Genomic DNA, 16,559 nt, shown 5'->3' on the forward strand with positions numbered 1-16,559 from the left:
TCTCATCATCATATAGTTCCCATATTTTGACAAACTCATATTGCTGAAGGTGGGGGCGGGGGGAGAAGGAGAAGGAGAGGGGGGAAGGGCATTTAGCTTGAACTGTGTTATCTCTTCACAGTGAACACTCTGAATGCCTAACTTACCATACCACTAACAGTAAGCAGGAAAATAAGGACACGAATTGCCTCAGGCTCAACACCCAAAGGGCATATCAGAAACTGCCAGTAAAATATCAGCCTTGTTTAACATAAGACTATCCTTCTGTTAAATATAATAGAGATGTTAATATGGAATAATGGAACAATTATGTGCAATATGATAGTATGAAGCGTGTTGAACATGAGTGACAAACTTTTCAATTGTAAATGGTGATCCTGTCTGGTGGAACTGTTACTTGTTAGTTAAATTTAATTATAGACTTGCGTTCACAATGTCAAAGTGCAGGAACACCATGTATCTTATTTACAGACATTTTCATGGGGATTTATTACACTGGCTGTTTAAAACTAGGACATCTTGAAATCTGGAATATTGTGAGCACAGTTGCAAATATATATATCTAGAATGGTAGACACTTATTAATCCAGTGAGTTTAAACACATTTAAAAGGTCCTTGTTTTTCTTTTCTTCTGTATTCAAATTGCCTTTATTCATTTCAACTAAAAACTGGCCCTTTTAAAATTAGGTTTTGCAGGTCTTAAGGGTATTAAAAGCTTGGCTTAGATCTAGGAATTACCAAAATTGACTACTGACCCCTTGCTAGGTGGCATTCTGGTACTAGAGGTGATGACTTTCAAACATGAAACAAATACCCTGACCTCCTGTGTTTTTAGATCCCATAACACATTTCATAAGAGAAGGCCTGATTAGATCCTATGTACTTAACATTTACTCCCAAGATTTTAAATGGTGCAACATTTTTTCTTTTTCTGTTTTAAACTGCTGTGTTAGCAATGCTGTATACTGTTAAAAGCTACTGCCTAGGGTTCACTGCATCTCAGTGGAACCAGATGTATATCATTTGTGGAGCATATGGGATTCTTCAGGATGAAAAGTGCTAGAGAGCTATAAACTATTATAATTGACTAAACTGCCTATGCCTGAATGGACTGACCTTGGAAAGGGCCATATGGAATAAGGGCTGTGACCCTGGGGAGACTGTCTCACTAGAGAAAGATTTATGCGTTACAAAAGCAATGCTGACGATCTCCTAGGAGCACCTCATCAAAATGCCCCCCGGAGATGCCACAATGAGGTTTTAAGTCTAGAATTGATCTGAAGATGGGGCAGTTTCTGGAGGCTGGGATTCTGGGACTCAACCATTTTGAATACTAGTTACCTAGGCCTATGATAAGGGTACTTCTCTGCAGTCAGAGGGGCAGCACTCAGCCACCCTATCTGTCTCTCTTGTCCTAGAAAAAGACAGTCCATGAAGAGGGATATATGACCCTAATCTGGCTACTTCGGGCCAGAACTGCCAAGTTCTAGGCAACTCCAAGTGTGACAAGTTATACAAATCATTTAGCACCCACATTCAATTCTTCCTTCTTTTTGGATGTAATAGGGTAGCTTCTGAAAACTGCATGTCATCAATCCAAAAATACCTGGGAGTGTTGGAAGCATCAATAGGCACGAGCCTGTAGATTTCAGGGGAAATCAAAAAACTGGAAAAGACCCATTCCCACAAAGAGCAGGTTAACAGGGGCCCATTTGATGCTGCAGGCAAAGAAATCTCTGGGACACCTTGTTCAGCTGCTCCCTCACCATAGGCTCAGCAGAGGTTGGGGCGCTTTGCAACACAAGAGTCACCCTGCGATTTTCCCCATCGTCACAAACCAAGTGAAAAGGAAGCGGTGCCGTTTCCCGGGGGCACCTCGCCTCTTCCCCCAGCTGCCTCAATTCAGCAAAAGACGACGGAGAAGCACTGCTCAAGAAGATGGAGAACCTCTACCCCAAGAACCCTCGCTCCTGTCGGCCTGGACTGCTGCCTCAGAGAAGGAGCAAGACCAGGCAGGGCTGAAAGGGTCCAAGCAGCTTTCCCTTCCCCTCCAGCCTGAAACCATCAACCCCCTCGGCTTTTAGCGGCTGGAGCTCCGAGGTCTCGCGCTACGCTCCGGCTCCTGGAGTCGCGAGACCAGCCCTCAGCATACAACTCGCTGCCTCCCCATCCCCCACGACACCTAACAGAACGCGGGGCGGGGCCTCGGCGACGGGGCGGGGTTTCCCTGCGCTGCTCGGGGGCCGGGCCGGAAGTGCGGAGGTCGGGCTGGTGGCGTAGTTCCGGTGGGGGGGGGGGAGGGCGACATGCAGAGCCGTGAGCAGCTGGAGCCGCAGCCACGGGAGCAGCGCGCGGCGGCCGGCAGGGGCCGGGCGCGGGGCGCGCCGAGCATGGAGGTGGAGAAGGAGTTCCGCCGCCTGGACCAGGCTGCCAGCTGGCTCGCCATCTACCAGGTGCGCCGCCGGCCTCGGCTCTCGGGCAGCCCATCCCTGGCGGGCCCCTCCCCGCCCCGGGGGCCGCAGGGGGAGACCGAGGCCTGATGCCTGCCCGGGGCGGCTGGGTGTATTCGCGATTATGGCTGTGCCAGCCTCTGGCGGCCTCCCCGGGCTGGCCCCCCCAGCAGGCTGGGCATCCCTCGGCCCCTTCTTGCTCATGAGCGGTGGGGTTTGCTGCTTGGTGATGCTGAGGGGGGAGGGGTGTTGTTGGCTGATCTCTTCCTCAGACTCCTTGTTCTCCCTTCCGAAGTGATGTCTTGTGAGTCCTTTTCTAATGGGTATCGACAACCCCGTGAGATGCAGGGAGACTGATGTGTAGCTGGGCTTCGTTGCCCTTTCACACTGAATGAGCCTTACTCTGGTAGCCATGTTGGTCCAAGGCAGTGTCCAGGGCACCACGGCACAAAAGCACACATTCAGAAATGAATGGGTGTGCCGTGGTGGCAGTGAGGTCTACAGTAAGTGTGCGGATGGGGAATGCCTTAACAGGTGTGCTGCAGAAAATTTTTATTCGTATAAGTGCACCTTGGACTGGGAAAGGCTGGGGAACGCTGGTCTAAGGGGATGGGCTGAGAAGGTTCTTTGGGTAAATCTGATCTTTTTTATTAGACCAACTCAAATAGTTGGAGAAATTCTCTGTGCAAGCTTTTGGGTACAAATACTGAGGCTGAGGCAGTATCTGCAGCTGGTGCGTGCTTTGGCCCTGGGGGTTTTGGGAAGCCGAGTTCCACGCAAGCGGCACGGTCGGACTTCAGCTTCGGAGCCGCAGTACGCAATGAGTGGGGAAATCTGTAACAACTGTCTTGAGTTGCTTGAGGAAAGCAGTTTGCTTCACAAATGTGGAAACTTAATAATGACTGCATGTTTCTGGATTTCCTTTTCAGAAGGTGCGCTCCTGGTCTGAGTGTTCATTAGTTGCAAACTTGCTATCAGTTGAAAGTCACATGCATCTGATGTTACAATTTTGCTAATCAGTTCTATGTTGCAGGCCCAGTTCTCGGGAAATGATTTTGAATAATGTATTGCTGTAAAGAAGCTGGTGTGATGTAAAGGTTGTAAATCTTGCCAGCAGAGGCACAGAAATTCAGTCATGCCTAATGTTGCAGTCTTGACTTGCATCATCAAACTGAAGTTCTTGCAGCACATAAATTGCATAAGATCTTTGCCTGTTGGAAGACCTCTGCTGCATTTTGGGGCAGTTACTTGGGTTGAGTAATATGAGCAATCCTGTTTTAAAAAAAAAAAAATCTTGTCCATAGATTTTGTTTGGGGGGTTTCTTTGCATTTTTATTGCTCTCTTCTAGCTGGTAGCACAAACTCGGTGTGTGTTGGTAGTTCATCCCTGATTGCCAGTTGGCCTCTGTGAAATGAATTGGTGGTAAATTATTTTCCAGTACAGGTGTTCTTTTAAAATGCTAATTGGTACCTTTGCTGGCAGTCTTGAGGAGCTGAAAGCTTGTTTCTTGTGGAATAAAATTAGTCAGGCTTTACCAAGTGATTCCTTCAGGTCAGATTAGGGGCATGTTGTCTGGGATGGGAATGCTCATAATACCACTGTTGTCTGAGTATCTGTGGAAAGATTACAGGTGACTGCTGTCACTTCTCACCCAGGATCCAGCAGTGCATTGATTCCTTCAGCATCTGTTTCTTGTGCAGCATCCCTCAACTACATGCTACAGAGATCCTGTAGTTGTTTGGTCTTTCTTTGGTCTTCCTGGCTGGGTGAAGGCTGGATGTCCATGCTCTGGCTCAATCATTGCTCTCAATACTGTTGGCTGTGAAGTAGAGATGTTGTGATTGCAAACCTTAATGCGCTTGAAGGTGATTTTTGGGGAGGCCACTTTTGTTCCCTTCTGGAAGAATTTAGAGTGCAGTACAGGTTTCTCTCACCTTGTGCAGGTTCTGTATGTGCGAATTTGCTCTTAAGTGATGACCCTTTTAATACCAAAAAATTGTTATATGCAAAGTAAACTCACTCTTATCTCCGTGTGGTAGAAGCCTGCAGTCAGCTGCTTTGTGCGGTGCATTGTGGGAGTGACGTGCACCAAAATATGTGTGGATAAGTGCTTCTTGCTCATTGTCTGCAACATGTTTTCCTATACCTGCCATCCCTGTGCCTGTATGTACTGTCTGCTGTTGGTGAGTACTAAGATGGTCTTGTAAGAGCGGTAGAAATGGGTCTGGGGGTCAGTATGGTTGAGGTCTTGGAAGGTATCCCTATTTGTTACATTGTAAAATTGGTTCCCTTTATGCAAATTTGAGTTATGCACTGTTTTCCGGGAACACATACAGCATAAAGCAAGGGAAACCTGTATTTGGCAATTGCTGAGTTCTTTCCTGTAGGAGTGTGTCTTGTCACCTCCACTTCATGTAAGAAGGTGTTTTGTGGACAGTTGGTGTAGAATGATGGGCTGTAGTATGTGGGCAATATCCAGATTTATGTTTTCATCCCATCTACCTGGGACAACATGGCTTGATGAATTGCTCAAAATGTAGCATACATTGCAGCTTGGGTGAGAGCTAGGCTACAAAGAGCTGAGGTAAGGCTTGTGAGTTGAGGATTCAACGGGAAGAATGCAAGATTTGTTTCAAGCCCTTTTGATTAAGGAATGTATTTAACAAAAAAACCCTCAAAGATTCCTTGATAAGTCTAATGCAGGATTCCTACTTGCTTCTAGGTAGTGGCTGTCAGTACCTGGACATGTTTTCCAATTTCAGTTGACTACCACCGTATACTCCCCCTGCCCTCCTTTCAGATGGGGACCTGACTTTCTTGACTTGAATGTGTTAGGAATGCATCTTTTTTGCACGTAGTATTCTTCCTGCCAGGACTGATGCATTATAGCAGTATGTGATTAGATGTGTAGTTGTGCTGATCTGGAGGGACAACTTTGCATTTCCACTCATGGTTTTCACTTGACCTAGCAGATCTTTAGCCCTAGAATCTAGGAAATTGTGACATAAATGCTGGAGAGGTAATACTCAATGTCCAAGAATAGGATGTAGATCTTATTACTTCATGTCCTGAATAAAGCGCCACAACAATTTAACTAAATGAATTGCTTATTTTCTTAGCCAGATATATGATACTGGACTGCATTAACCATAGGGTAGGGATTCTGAATGTTACTGGTAGCTAGGAAGTGACTACAAGGAGATTTGTGGCCTTTTGGGACTGTTTGACTGTGGTGTGATTTGGCAACAATGTGTGTGTAGGATAGCGGGGTATGTGGGGCTTTTTGGTGGGGGGGGAGAGGGGGTGGTTTGAGAAGGGGAAGTTAGGGAATTATATTTTGCTAGGAATACAAAACTGCAGTGGAGGAGACTTTGAGGAAAGAAGTATAGCATAAAGACCAGCCACAAAAGGGAGACTCATTACTTCTGAAATGAAGTACATTATGCGTCCCTAGATATTTTGTCTGTCTTGAAGCCCGTAAGGAAAGGCACTGAACCAAGTATTTGCCATTAGAGCTGGTCAAAAATGAGATAAATATTAGTGAAGCACTTGACAAAGCCTGGCTTCCCAATAAACCCCCTAAAACCAAGTTTATTTTCCATAAAAACTGTGGCATGAAATAGTGAGAAGAATGCCAATAAGAACCCCCATCTGGTTCCAGCCTATGGTAGTGTAGAAAACAGTGTAGAATACAATGAATTTTAAACCAGATGTATTTATTTCTATTTTGACTTATTTGTTTTTGAGTGCGCCTTGCACAACACATTCATGCTAGAGTCCCCTTTTAAAATGTTCCATTTCCCTAGCAAATTGAAACTAGGGGCAAGGTTAGGCAGCATATTTAAACATGAGCTTTGCAATATGATCCTGTTTCAAAACTATGCAATTTGGAAAATAAGTGGCTTAAGGGTGGGTGAGTGACATGTTCAGTACGTAAATATCTTTAAAAATATCAATAGGAATGGAAGGAATTCACTCTGTGAAGATGTTGCGACAAAGAGCAGTTGCCTGAAGCCAAGAAAAACAAAGTTTTAGGCTTGCTGTTGGGGAGGGAAGAAGGGGTAGAAAGGGGGATCTTGGCCCCAATGGCAAATGGATAGTGAATTATCAAAGTTGTCCAAGAATAGGAAAGACAAAACTTTTAATAGGAGTGCTGTAAGGAGTTGTTCTTCAAAATGCATGTGAGTATACATATGTTTTGAAAGGCTTTACTTGCTAAATTTAGCAGATGTGTCTAAAAGAATGCCTGGATGTAGGTAGATTTAGTATATTACGAAAGTTTTATAATTGCAGTTTGAAAGAAAAGTAATGTGGCTAATCGTCCTCTAACTTTGTTGTTTAAAACTAGAGCAAAGCAAGTTTTGTATTATACTTGACGAAGTGATATACTGCTCTCTTGGGTTAGTGTTGTTTTTGATAGAAATTTCTTTAGGGAAAGCTTGAAACATGGATTTATACAAAATGAGGAAACGTTCATAATGGAAAGCACTACAGATTTAATCCTTTTAAAAATGAGAATTTCTTGTTGGAAAAAATAGTTAATGTAAGCATAGCACTTGTACCTATGTGATTCTGTTTCTCAGTCATGGTTTTCTAGCGACTGCTAGCTAAAAAGAAATTGATACTAGCATGGCCTTTCAAATATGGGTCTGGAAATCCTTGTACTGGAAACAGAATTACATTGCTACTCTCTGGTTGTGGAAAGACCTAACAAACAATATACTGTTCTAAAAGGAGAGAGTGGCTGCTGGGGAGTGTATGTCAGCTGAACTATTAACTGTTTCATCTGCCTGGTCCTGTACCAATATTAGTGGGTTAGTGAATAACAGTAACTTCAAACCTGAATTTTGAAGTGGAGCTGTCTTTCATATGGTATCAGATATCAACTTCCAAATCTGAGCCACTGTCTAGTATTATTGCTCAATGTGTGGATTCCGTCTACCCCGTCTTGGCATTTGCAAAGGTTGCAGTCTTTGATTAAGTGCTATGCTGCTCATTGGACACTGCAACAACTAAGTGGTGCTAAGCTCCTGGAACCTCATACCTGTATATGAAGTCAGGAAACAGTGACACTGGTACATCCTGACCCACTGGAAGCTAACATATTGTGTTCCTTTGAATGTCAGATGCCCTTTTTTTAAAAACCAAATGTTTCTTTTGAAAATGACATGGGTCGTAAATTTGTGTGAGGCGTTAGTAGGAAAATTTTATATGCACCATATAGATCACATTGCAAATAAGCTTAAAGAAAATCATTAAATACAAGATGACTCAAGTCTTCTGACTGAGTTTTATTTACTAAGTAGGATAGCTTAACCAGTAAAATTAGTCTGTCTGTGTTCCTCTTCTAGAAACCGACATAATCATAGTTGGGTTTGGGTCTTGTTAACCATAAGATCCCTCTGACTCAGCGGCGGGCAGTTATTTTGGGCAGAAGGCTGCTTACTGAGTTTTGGCAAGCCATCGAAGGCTGCATGACAGGCAGCCCAGGGCAGGTTAATATGAATTTTCTAAATTTTTTAGGGACCCTGCGAGACGGATATAATGGCCTGGCGGGCTGCATCTGGCCCTCGGGCTGCATTGTGCCCACCCCTGCTCTAACTCTGTCCTGCTCTTATTTTATGAACTTTAGGTGAATTTTAACTCGTATGTTTGACTGAGTATGACAACTTACCTCTTTTTCCCCCAAAACCCCAACTGACTTCTACTCTCCAAACTGAACTGCCACATGTTGTGACAAGACAATATTTGTAGCTTGCCCAAATCTTTGCCATTCTGCATTATTTGGAGCTTAGTGCTGTCTGTTGCTTGTAACAAGAGGCTACACATGGGCTGTGTTGTCAGGTGTCCTGCCACATTTTACCTGGAATCAGTTAAAAAGGGACAAACTTAATGGACTGCATTCTCTGAACTAAACCCACACAAGGAGGTCTCTATTGCTTTGAGGTTGGTTATTGTAACTTCACCATTAAAACCTGTAAAATGCTTGGTCCGATAGACATATACTAATGTGGTTGTGTCATTGCATATTTAAGGTAATGAACAGGAAGTTCTTACTAGTGTTAGGGTTTATTAGAAGCTGAAAGAGCTTGAACTTTGTACTACTATGGTATATAAGCACTTGGATTACTCAGTCATAACTAAAATTAAAGCAGTTGAGCTTTGGCAGCCTCTTGCTGCTTTGCAACAGGGGATCATGGCTTGAGCACAGCTTACTACAAATGCCTCTTTATGCCTGATTCTGTCAGTTCTTGCTACTTAAATATGCAGGTCTCTGCATGCCTCGACACTTCAGCTTATGCTGTGTTGATTCATTCTGGACTTAGAGTAATTAGCCCTAGCTTAGTGAGTGTCAGCATTTGTTTCCAAGTGAACTCCAGTTCTGGATTGACAACCAGTGTCAGTCTCTCTCCTTGGAGTAGGTACAGTAGAATTGGAAGTATTCCTAGTTTTTCCTGTGTTGCCCAGCTGATGAACTTTCACCTTAATTTAAACTTAAGAAGGCGATACCGAGTGGGTGAATTGAGTTCTCAGTAATTTAGTATTCTCAGTACCAAGACAAAACTTTGCTTTGCGTACATGGGCCACCCATCAGAGGGTAATACACTTTTTGTTGTCATTGGATAGGGGTAGACTGGAACCGGGATTGTGGGAGAGTTTGTTCCATTCTGTCAAACCACTAAGCCTAAATTGTGCTCCTCTGTTACAAATGTCAGAGATGGCTGGAGCCTTAATCTTCCATCCCAGGATACAGATCGGTGAACTAAATCTCAAAAAAGGAGAAAGCCTTTCTTTGCTGTCGGGGTACTGTTAGCTTGACATCCAGCCAGTGCGCGTCTAAGTGTATCTTAAGCAATTGCAGGAACTATAACTTCTCTTTAGCACCTTCACCAGTTTTGATAGCTGCACAGTCAGACTTCCATATTTTATTTATGCTTCCTTCTCTCCCTCTTTGTTGAAAGAGATTTGCAAATTTAAGAGAACTGACTACTTATACATGATGCCCAGAAAACTGGCTACAGGCTAAGTGTCATCAAATGCAGAAAGGGATGCTGTCTTAATTCTTTCTAATAGAAATCCTAGATTGTAACATTGGTAACTTTTTTTTTTATAATAGGCTGATTAAGGTCCACAGATTTTAGGCTACCTATCTGTTTGGCTTGTAGGTGACTAAACACTAAACTGAAATGTTTTTATGGCTTTGAGAATGGAGACTTTTATGAATCTTAAAACTCATCTGGATAGGGAATGAGTTTGATTTAGGGCAAGATAACCTTGATCCATAAAAGCTGTTTCATTTGGGGGCTCTTATGCTTAGAAACTGTAGCTGCTTTCTGGATCGGGAATATGTCAGTTCTGGTCTGTGTGTTGGTAGGTCATACTTGGTGGAATACTAATAGAGACTTTAAATAGCAGTTGAAATCTGATATCTGAATATGCAAGACTACTATCCAGGTGACTCAATTTCTTATTGATAGGATGGATTCAAGTATGAATCAAACATGAATCGAACGTTTGTTATTAGAAGTAAAATACAAGTTTTTTGTACAAATACAAGTAAGAAACAAAAGCCAACAGTGGTGTGACAGCTGGCTGCTTCTGAAAAGGGTGCAGGGCTAAGAATTCGGAGAACTGTGTTCCTGTGCTTCCTCAGTTTCCCACTGTATAAAGTAGAAGTTGTTATACTTGGAAACTAAATATTTATGGTCGTACGGTTTTGTCAAGCACTAATGTTAGCGTGGGAGGGAAAGAAGCAGCTGCTCAATGAGGGCAGGATCAAGACTTTAGTAAAGACCTATGAGAAGTTTGTCTTGGTTTCAGTGGGAATAGGATTGTATCTTAAATTTGCCAAGAAACTAAATACTTGCTATTTATGAGAGCCAAAGAACATGCACACAGTATTGTTTTCCTCCTAGTAATATGTATGTGAGTGACATGCCAGGAACCTATGGCATTAGGCCTAAACATTGCTGTTTGTTACTTAAGTAAAACTGAGCTGCTATAATGTTGGGGGCAGTGGGGAATGTTTTACATCATTCAAGGATTTTCTCCTGTGACGGTGGTGTCTTTCTTTAAAATTCAGTTTTCTTCTGAGAACAGAAGTCTGTTGTCTCGCAATAAGAGGAACACTCTTTCTGTACTGAGAGTGTATGAGAATATGAGCTGAGTAGGAGGCTCATTAATGCTGAGATTTGATTCATAAAAATCAAGTTACTTTCAAAAGCAATTTTTAAAGAAGGCACAAAAACATTCATGATTATCAAGCAGTGATTATAATGTTTCTTAGTTTAATCGCAAACACTTTCTTAACACTGTTAATTTTTTTTAAAAAATTTGGAAAACTAATTCCGAGGAAAAGCTTATAGTAAACTGAGGCCTAGAAAGCAAATATTTATGATTGTTTGAGGGCCTTCTGGCATCTCTAATACTAGTTTGCTAATCAATTTTTACTGTTTTATATTTATGTAAATAGAAAACTTTTATTTCCAAATAAAATCCTTAGCTATGAACTGCTTGGGCTGTAATAGTTCTCTTGACGTACACTGTAGTGTCATTCATCACGTACAGGAAAGCACTCTGAGTAATTACCCTCAATGGTAGCAGTTCTCTTTTTAAAAAAAAAAAAAAAAATTACCAAGATGAGAACAAATTAAGTAGATTCTCTTTATTTTTTATTTAAAAAACTACTTGTACTCCTATTTTCTGTCTCCTTGAATGGCTTGTTGTGCAGAAGCATGTAGAGGATGAGTTTTATGCTTCACTTGAAGTTGCACGGACTGTTGATTTTATGCTTGTGGTTTTGAAAAAAGGATGGTGGGGGGGGAGTACCCAAATCTTCCACTGCTGGGAAAGAAGGCAAAATAGTACCCCTTCTGCAGTCTTCCTGTAAGTGTAGAGGATGTGATGGTTTACTAAGAAGCCTTGCAGTAAGAAGACTGAAAAAATAGGCTTTCTACAAGGGCAGGTTCTTTAAATATTTGTTTTACTGAAACTAAATAATTTGAAAAATGCAGGTGGTCCAGTGTGCCTATCCAGTTCAGATTTCAAGGCAAGTGTATCAATTTTTCATGCACCATGACAGACTTCAGCTAGTTAAAGCCATTACCTCTTTCAACCACCACATTTTACATTAACTGAGATTTTTTTTTTTTAACATCAAGGGTTAAATTTTGTGCCAGAACGGAGCAGGGCCTTCGTGATACCTGGCCTAACACTATAGGCCTCTCTTTTAGAGGACGATTAGAGATATCACCAATTTTGGAGTGACTCATGAAGCTCAGTGTTCCAGCCTCGCATCCCCCATTCCTGGCAAAGGGCGAAGTTATCTCTGCAAAACAGAAAAGTCTTTTTAGGAGAGACTCCTATAGAACAGTTACTCCAGTTTAGGAAAGTTTTAATTTTATAAAGGGATTAGATACTAGAATATAGGTCTTGGGACATATTCTTATGTTCATCACGCATGTTCAGACCAGTTTAACAAGTCTGATTAGTAGGTTTTGGTGCTTAAGACTTTTAACACTAGGATTGCTTATGACACTTTAAAATCAATTTTCCTTAGTGTTTTTGTATTGGAAACAAGCTTACCACTGACTGTGGAACATTTCACTTCTCTTTCCAGTGCCCATGGACATGGCCTGGCTAGCTTAACTGGGAGAGGCCATACGTTCGAGCATTGAAATGCATTTGTTGGTTTGGTGGACAGTATGGCACATGTCATTTATTCTTTACTAAATCCTGTCAATCAAGAGATTCTTTCCCTCATTCACATAAAACAGCTAAAATTCAGCCGTTTGTCCCTCACCTTTCTTTTTGTATATAAAGGTGCATGTTTTCATTTGGGGGGAAGAAAAAAATCTATGTGATTCTGTGATGGGAAACACACCAGCAGTTTGAAAGCTGATTAGCTACCAACTTGAAAGAAAAGAGCCTTTGTACTGTCACAAGAATTGTAGTGGATCGGTTGAAGAGGACAACTAGAGGGAGAGAAGCTTTTTTGGACAGCATACTACTGTAAGATTTTCCAAAAGAGGTTTTTAAATGAGGCTGCCTTTTTGTTTCTAACTTTGGGGAAGTTGTCCATATTTTTCCACCTCCAACAATCTGTGTGACAATCTATCAAGGGTTGACCACATTATTTCCATGAGTAGTTATTGCCCTTACACTCATGACCTGTGGAGTAATGAGTTGGCAAAGGGCATCAGCTTGTGGAAATGTATAGTTTCTCTAACAAGTCCTTAGTCAAGTTTTGTATGTGTAGCAGTTTTAATAGCTAAAATCCTGAGTGGATTTTTATCGCAAATACTGCTTCTCACCAGTGTCAAATAGTTGTTGCATCAGCCATGCTGTGGATTTTCTGCTGTCTCATGTTTGTATGTGTCCATTGAAACCTGTCACTTGCGTGTTCTTCTCCAGCCACGTTTTGGGCTGTCCTTTTTTGGCATGGTTATCCAAATAGTATCTGAAACTTTAAAAAATAAGGTTTTTCTGAAAGCAGTGCCTTAACTCTTCAGTGACTGGATATTTATATGCCTCAATCTATGGAATGAAAATATTAATTTGACAAATTTCGTTTTCTTAGATAGCTAGGCAATTATTTTGTGGGAACTAGAGAAGAGAAATTAGGTTAGTGCTGGATTTAATGAAACTTTACTTCATTTGGTGCTCAAACGCCTCTTGGATTTATCTGGAGAAGTACTATTAATAATATGCTGGCATTTACACTATGAAGGCCAGAAATATGGCTGCCGTGCTTGTGGACTGAGGCCATAATCCCTTCTTTCGGGAGCAGTTGGGCAGCATTTTGTCTCTTTGCAGCTGCTGAATGGCTCTTCTCTCAATTCAGGGAGGAAGGCCATTTTTATTTTACTGAACCATTGCTGTGGAAAGAATAGTAAGAAGCAGGCTGTGTGGGGCAGCTGTCTCCTCCTTCCATAGCAGTATCTTTCTGTTCCTTCTGTGCTTGTGACTTGCTACTCCCATCATCTAAAACCATAGCTGACTCAGCTGTTGGTTCTGGTGATGCACTGTGAATGCAGACTTGGACCAAGCAAGTCCTTGGAGGGTGAAATGGTTGGTGAAGGTGGAGAACCTTACTCTTAAGAGAGTAGACAGGAAGAGACAGCATTTTAATCCTAGGCGTCATTAATCAAGCATAGGTTCTTTGCTGTTGTATTTTCTATTTTTGTTTTGTTAAATCATCATAGTAGTAATTCACCTATATCAGGAGGCACACTATGCCTGGGTTTCACCCATGTTGCCCAGTAAAATCAGCAGAGCTGCACTGGGACAGCTATGGGTGAAGGGGGAACTGCCAGCTGTCTGGTAAAGAGAAAATGTACTGACAGACTTGATTTTTTTTTTTTTTTTTTACTGTCTAATTAGTGATGTATTTGAACTGTTGATTGGGCAGTGCACTAAAAATGTAGCAATTCTTCTAGTCTTGATTTCCTGCTGCTGCCCCCTTCTCCCCCCCATACTTTCTTGCCCTTCTAGTTTACAGAACTTTAAATTTTCAGGGATTGCTCAGTACACAAACTATTTAATGCTATCAGCTGTTATACAAAAGGGTTCTCTGTTTATCAGATATATGTGGAAGAGAAACAAGAGGTCTCTACATTTTGGAGGGGGAAAAGAGGAATGTTCTCATAACCTTGTGCACATTTGAATGAACTACTTGTTTATAGCTTCCTCCTAATTTCTCAGCAACAGGTTATGATATCATAAACAACAGTGTGACCTTTCAGAGTGATCAATAGGAAGTAACAGGATAAATCTATTTTAAAAATGAATCTCCTATTCAGAAATACTACTTTTTTTTTTTTTTTGCAGGAGAAATAATGCAACCTGGGCACAGAACTTCTCCATTACAGTGTATCATATGGGGTCTGTTTTTTTCCACTGCCCTGTGCCTTGTACAGTCATTACAGCTGTGTGAAGTAGGTGGCATTCTGATTTGGTAGCATTTTTATACTGGCTTTGTACTCCGCACAGGTGTAAATGACTACAGACGGGCGGTGGAAAAAACAGCTCTATAGTCTTTGACACAAAATCAGTACATTGTGGAGGAGAAGTCAGTTTTGGGTAGGAGGGAAAGGGCTGTTGGTTGAAGTAAGAATTGGGGGTAGGATGGGGAGGGGCACCTCAAACAACGAAAGAAAAACAAACACCCCCCTAAGCTGGCACTTTATTCAGAAATTGTGATTTTAAATTAAAACAGAGAAACTATAGCTGAGAAGTACAAAAGTAGTTTGATGACTGCTACACTTGTCTAGAAAGGCTTTTGTTATAAGCTAACCTTGGTGTCATTTACATAAGCTAGTATTATAAACAATTAATTTTAACGTAGAAAGTTAAGGTTGGAGTGGACCTAAGGAGACCTAATCCAGCCTCCTGCTCAGAGCAGGGCCAGCCCAACTAGATCTTACCAGCCAAAGCTTTGTCTAGCCACGTTTTGAAAACCCCCATGGATGGAGCTTCCACTACCACTCTGGGTAACCTGTTCCAGTGTTTTACTACCTACCTTGGGAGAAAATTCTTCCTCATATCTAACCTAAAACTTTCTTTTCTGCAAGCTGAGACCATTGCTCCTTGTTCTGTCATCTGCCACCACTGAGAACAGTCTAGCTCCATCCTCTTTTGACCCCAGTCTTCCCTCATAAGTCATGTCCCCCAGCCCCTTCACCATTTTTGTTTCCCTCTACTGGACTGTCTCCAATTTGTCTGTATTGTTTTTGTAGTGGAGGGCCCAAAACTGAACATGGCCTCACCAGTGCTGAATAAAGGGGAATCATCACTTCCCTTAACCTACTGGCAACACACCTACCAATGCAGTCCAGGATGCTGTTAGCCTTCTTGGCAACAAGGGCACACTGCTGGCTTATATTTAGCTGTGAGCCCCAGGTCCTTTTCTGCAGAGCTGTTGCCCAGCCAGTCAGCCCCCAGCCTGTACCGGTGCATGGGATTGTTCCATCCTATGTGCAGGACTTTGCACTTGTCCTTATTAAAGTTCATGAAATTTCTTTTGGCCCAGCCCTCTAGGGTTGTGTGAAGCCTCAGTCCCTGATTCAATTCAGCAGAGTTCCAGCCCGATTTGTTAGCCGAATCTCCAAACGCACATTGAATCGGGAGACCCTTTAATCTCTCCAAATTGGAACCCTCCAAATCAATTCAGAAAGATTTGATGATTCTGATATAGACAGGGCTTTAAATCTTTTTTTCTACATACCTCAAGGTACCAGGTGGCTTATGAGTGCTGTGATGGTGGGGTGGATGGAGTGTCCTGTAAGAGCATGGAGGGCTGCCCAGCATGCTCAGCAGTTGAGCAGAAGCACTTCTGGGTCCACTGGGGAGCATGTGGGGGGGTGGGGGAGGCCCGGTCGGCAACTGGTGCCTCCTGGGTTTGGGGAGGGGGCACTGAGGGTCCTCCAGCAGCCAATTTGATGAGCTGGGGTTTGGGGAGGCACGAAGGAAGTGCTTCTAGTCTGCTGGGTTCACTGTCAAGCACGGGGTGGGAGGGGGCAGTTCCTGTGGGATACTTCAACATCCACCCTAGCATCACAGTGTTCATGACCTGCGCCTGGTACCTTGAGAAAAAACACTTAAAGCTGTCTGTGGCTGAATTGCTGATTCTCTAAATCAGCATTGAATCTTCAGATTTGGATTTGGCTGAATTGAATTGGGGACAGTGATCTGAATCAATGAATAGAATCACTGTCCTTGATGTGGGCTGAATCCAAATTGAATACAGCCCATTTCACACACCCCTACAATCCTCCAATGTGTCTTGGTTTTTCTGAATCCTGGCCCTACCTTCCAGCATATCTATGACTCTTTCCTCCCCCCCCCAACTTGGTGACAAAGGAAATGACTTCTGACAAAATACATTTTTTCCGTAAAAAGCTGCTGTCTGTCTACTTTTATCAAATGCAAGCTGTTAATCCACACTGAGCTATTAGTGAAAATCGTGTACTAATCAACTAGTTGGTATCAATTCCTTTCTGGAGTATCACATAAGTAGAGAACAATGTTGCCCTTATTTGCGCTGTTTCATAATTAACAAAGTAAAAAGGGGGGAAAAAATGAAAGTTTTCTGTGCCCCACCAGCTGT

The 16,559-nt window shown here is 42.4% G+C and overlaps 1 protein-coding gene across 2 annotated transcripts in view; it reads left to right on the forward strand.

Annotated features, from left to right (window-relative positions):
- The first annotated feature begins 2,301 nt into the window (after positions 1–2,301).
- PTPN1 (protein tyrosine phosphatase non-receptor type 1) overlaps positions 2,302–16,559 on the forward strand; it is a 55,629-nt gene continuing 41,371 nt past the window's right edge. For both annotated transcript variants that reach the window (XM_090065028.1, XM_090065029.1), the window contains exon 1: positions 2,302–2,454. In XM_090065028.1, the coding sequence (XP_089921154.1) occupies positions 2,308–2,454 (147 nt within the window). In that variant the 5' untranslated portion in view covers positions 2,302–2,307. The remainder of the gene's footprint in view (positions 2,455–16,559) is intronic.

Source organism: Crocodylus siamensis, chromosome 10 (assembly GCF_052110815.1).
Source record: "Crocodylus siamensis isolate JL-2025a chromosome 10, ASM5211081v1, whole genome shotgun sequence".
NCBI lineage: Eukaryota > Metazoa > Chordata > Crocodylia > Crocodylidae > Crocodylus > Crocodylus siamensis.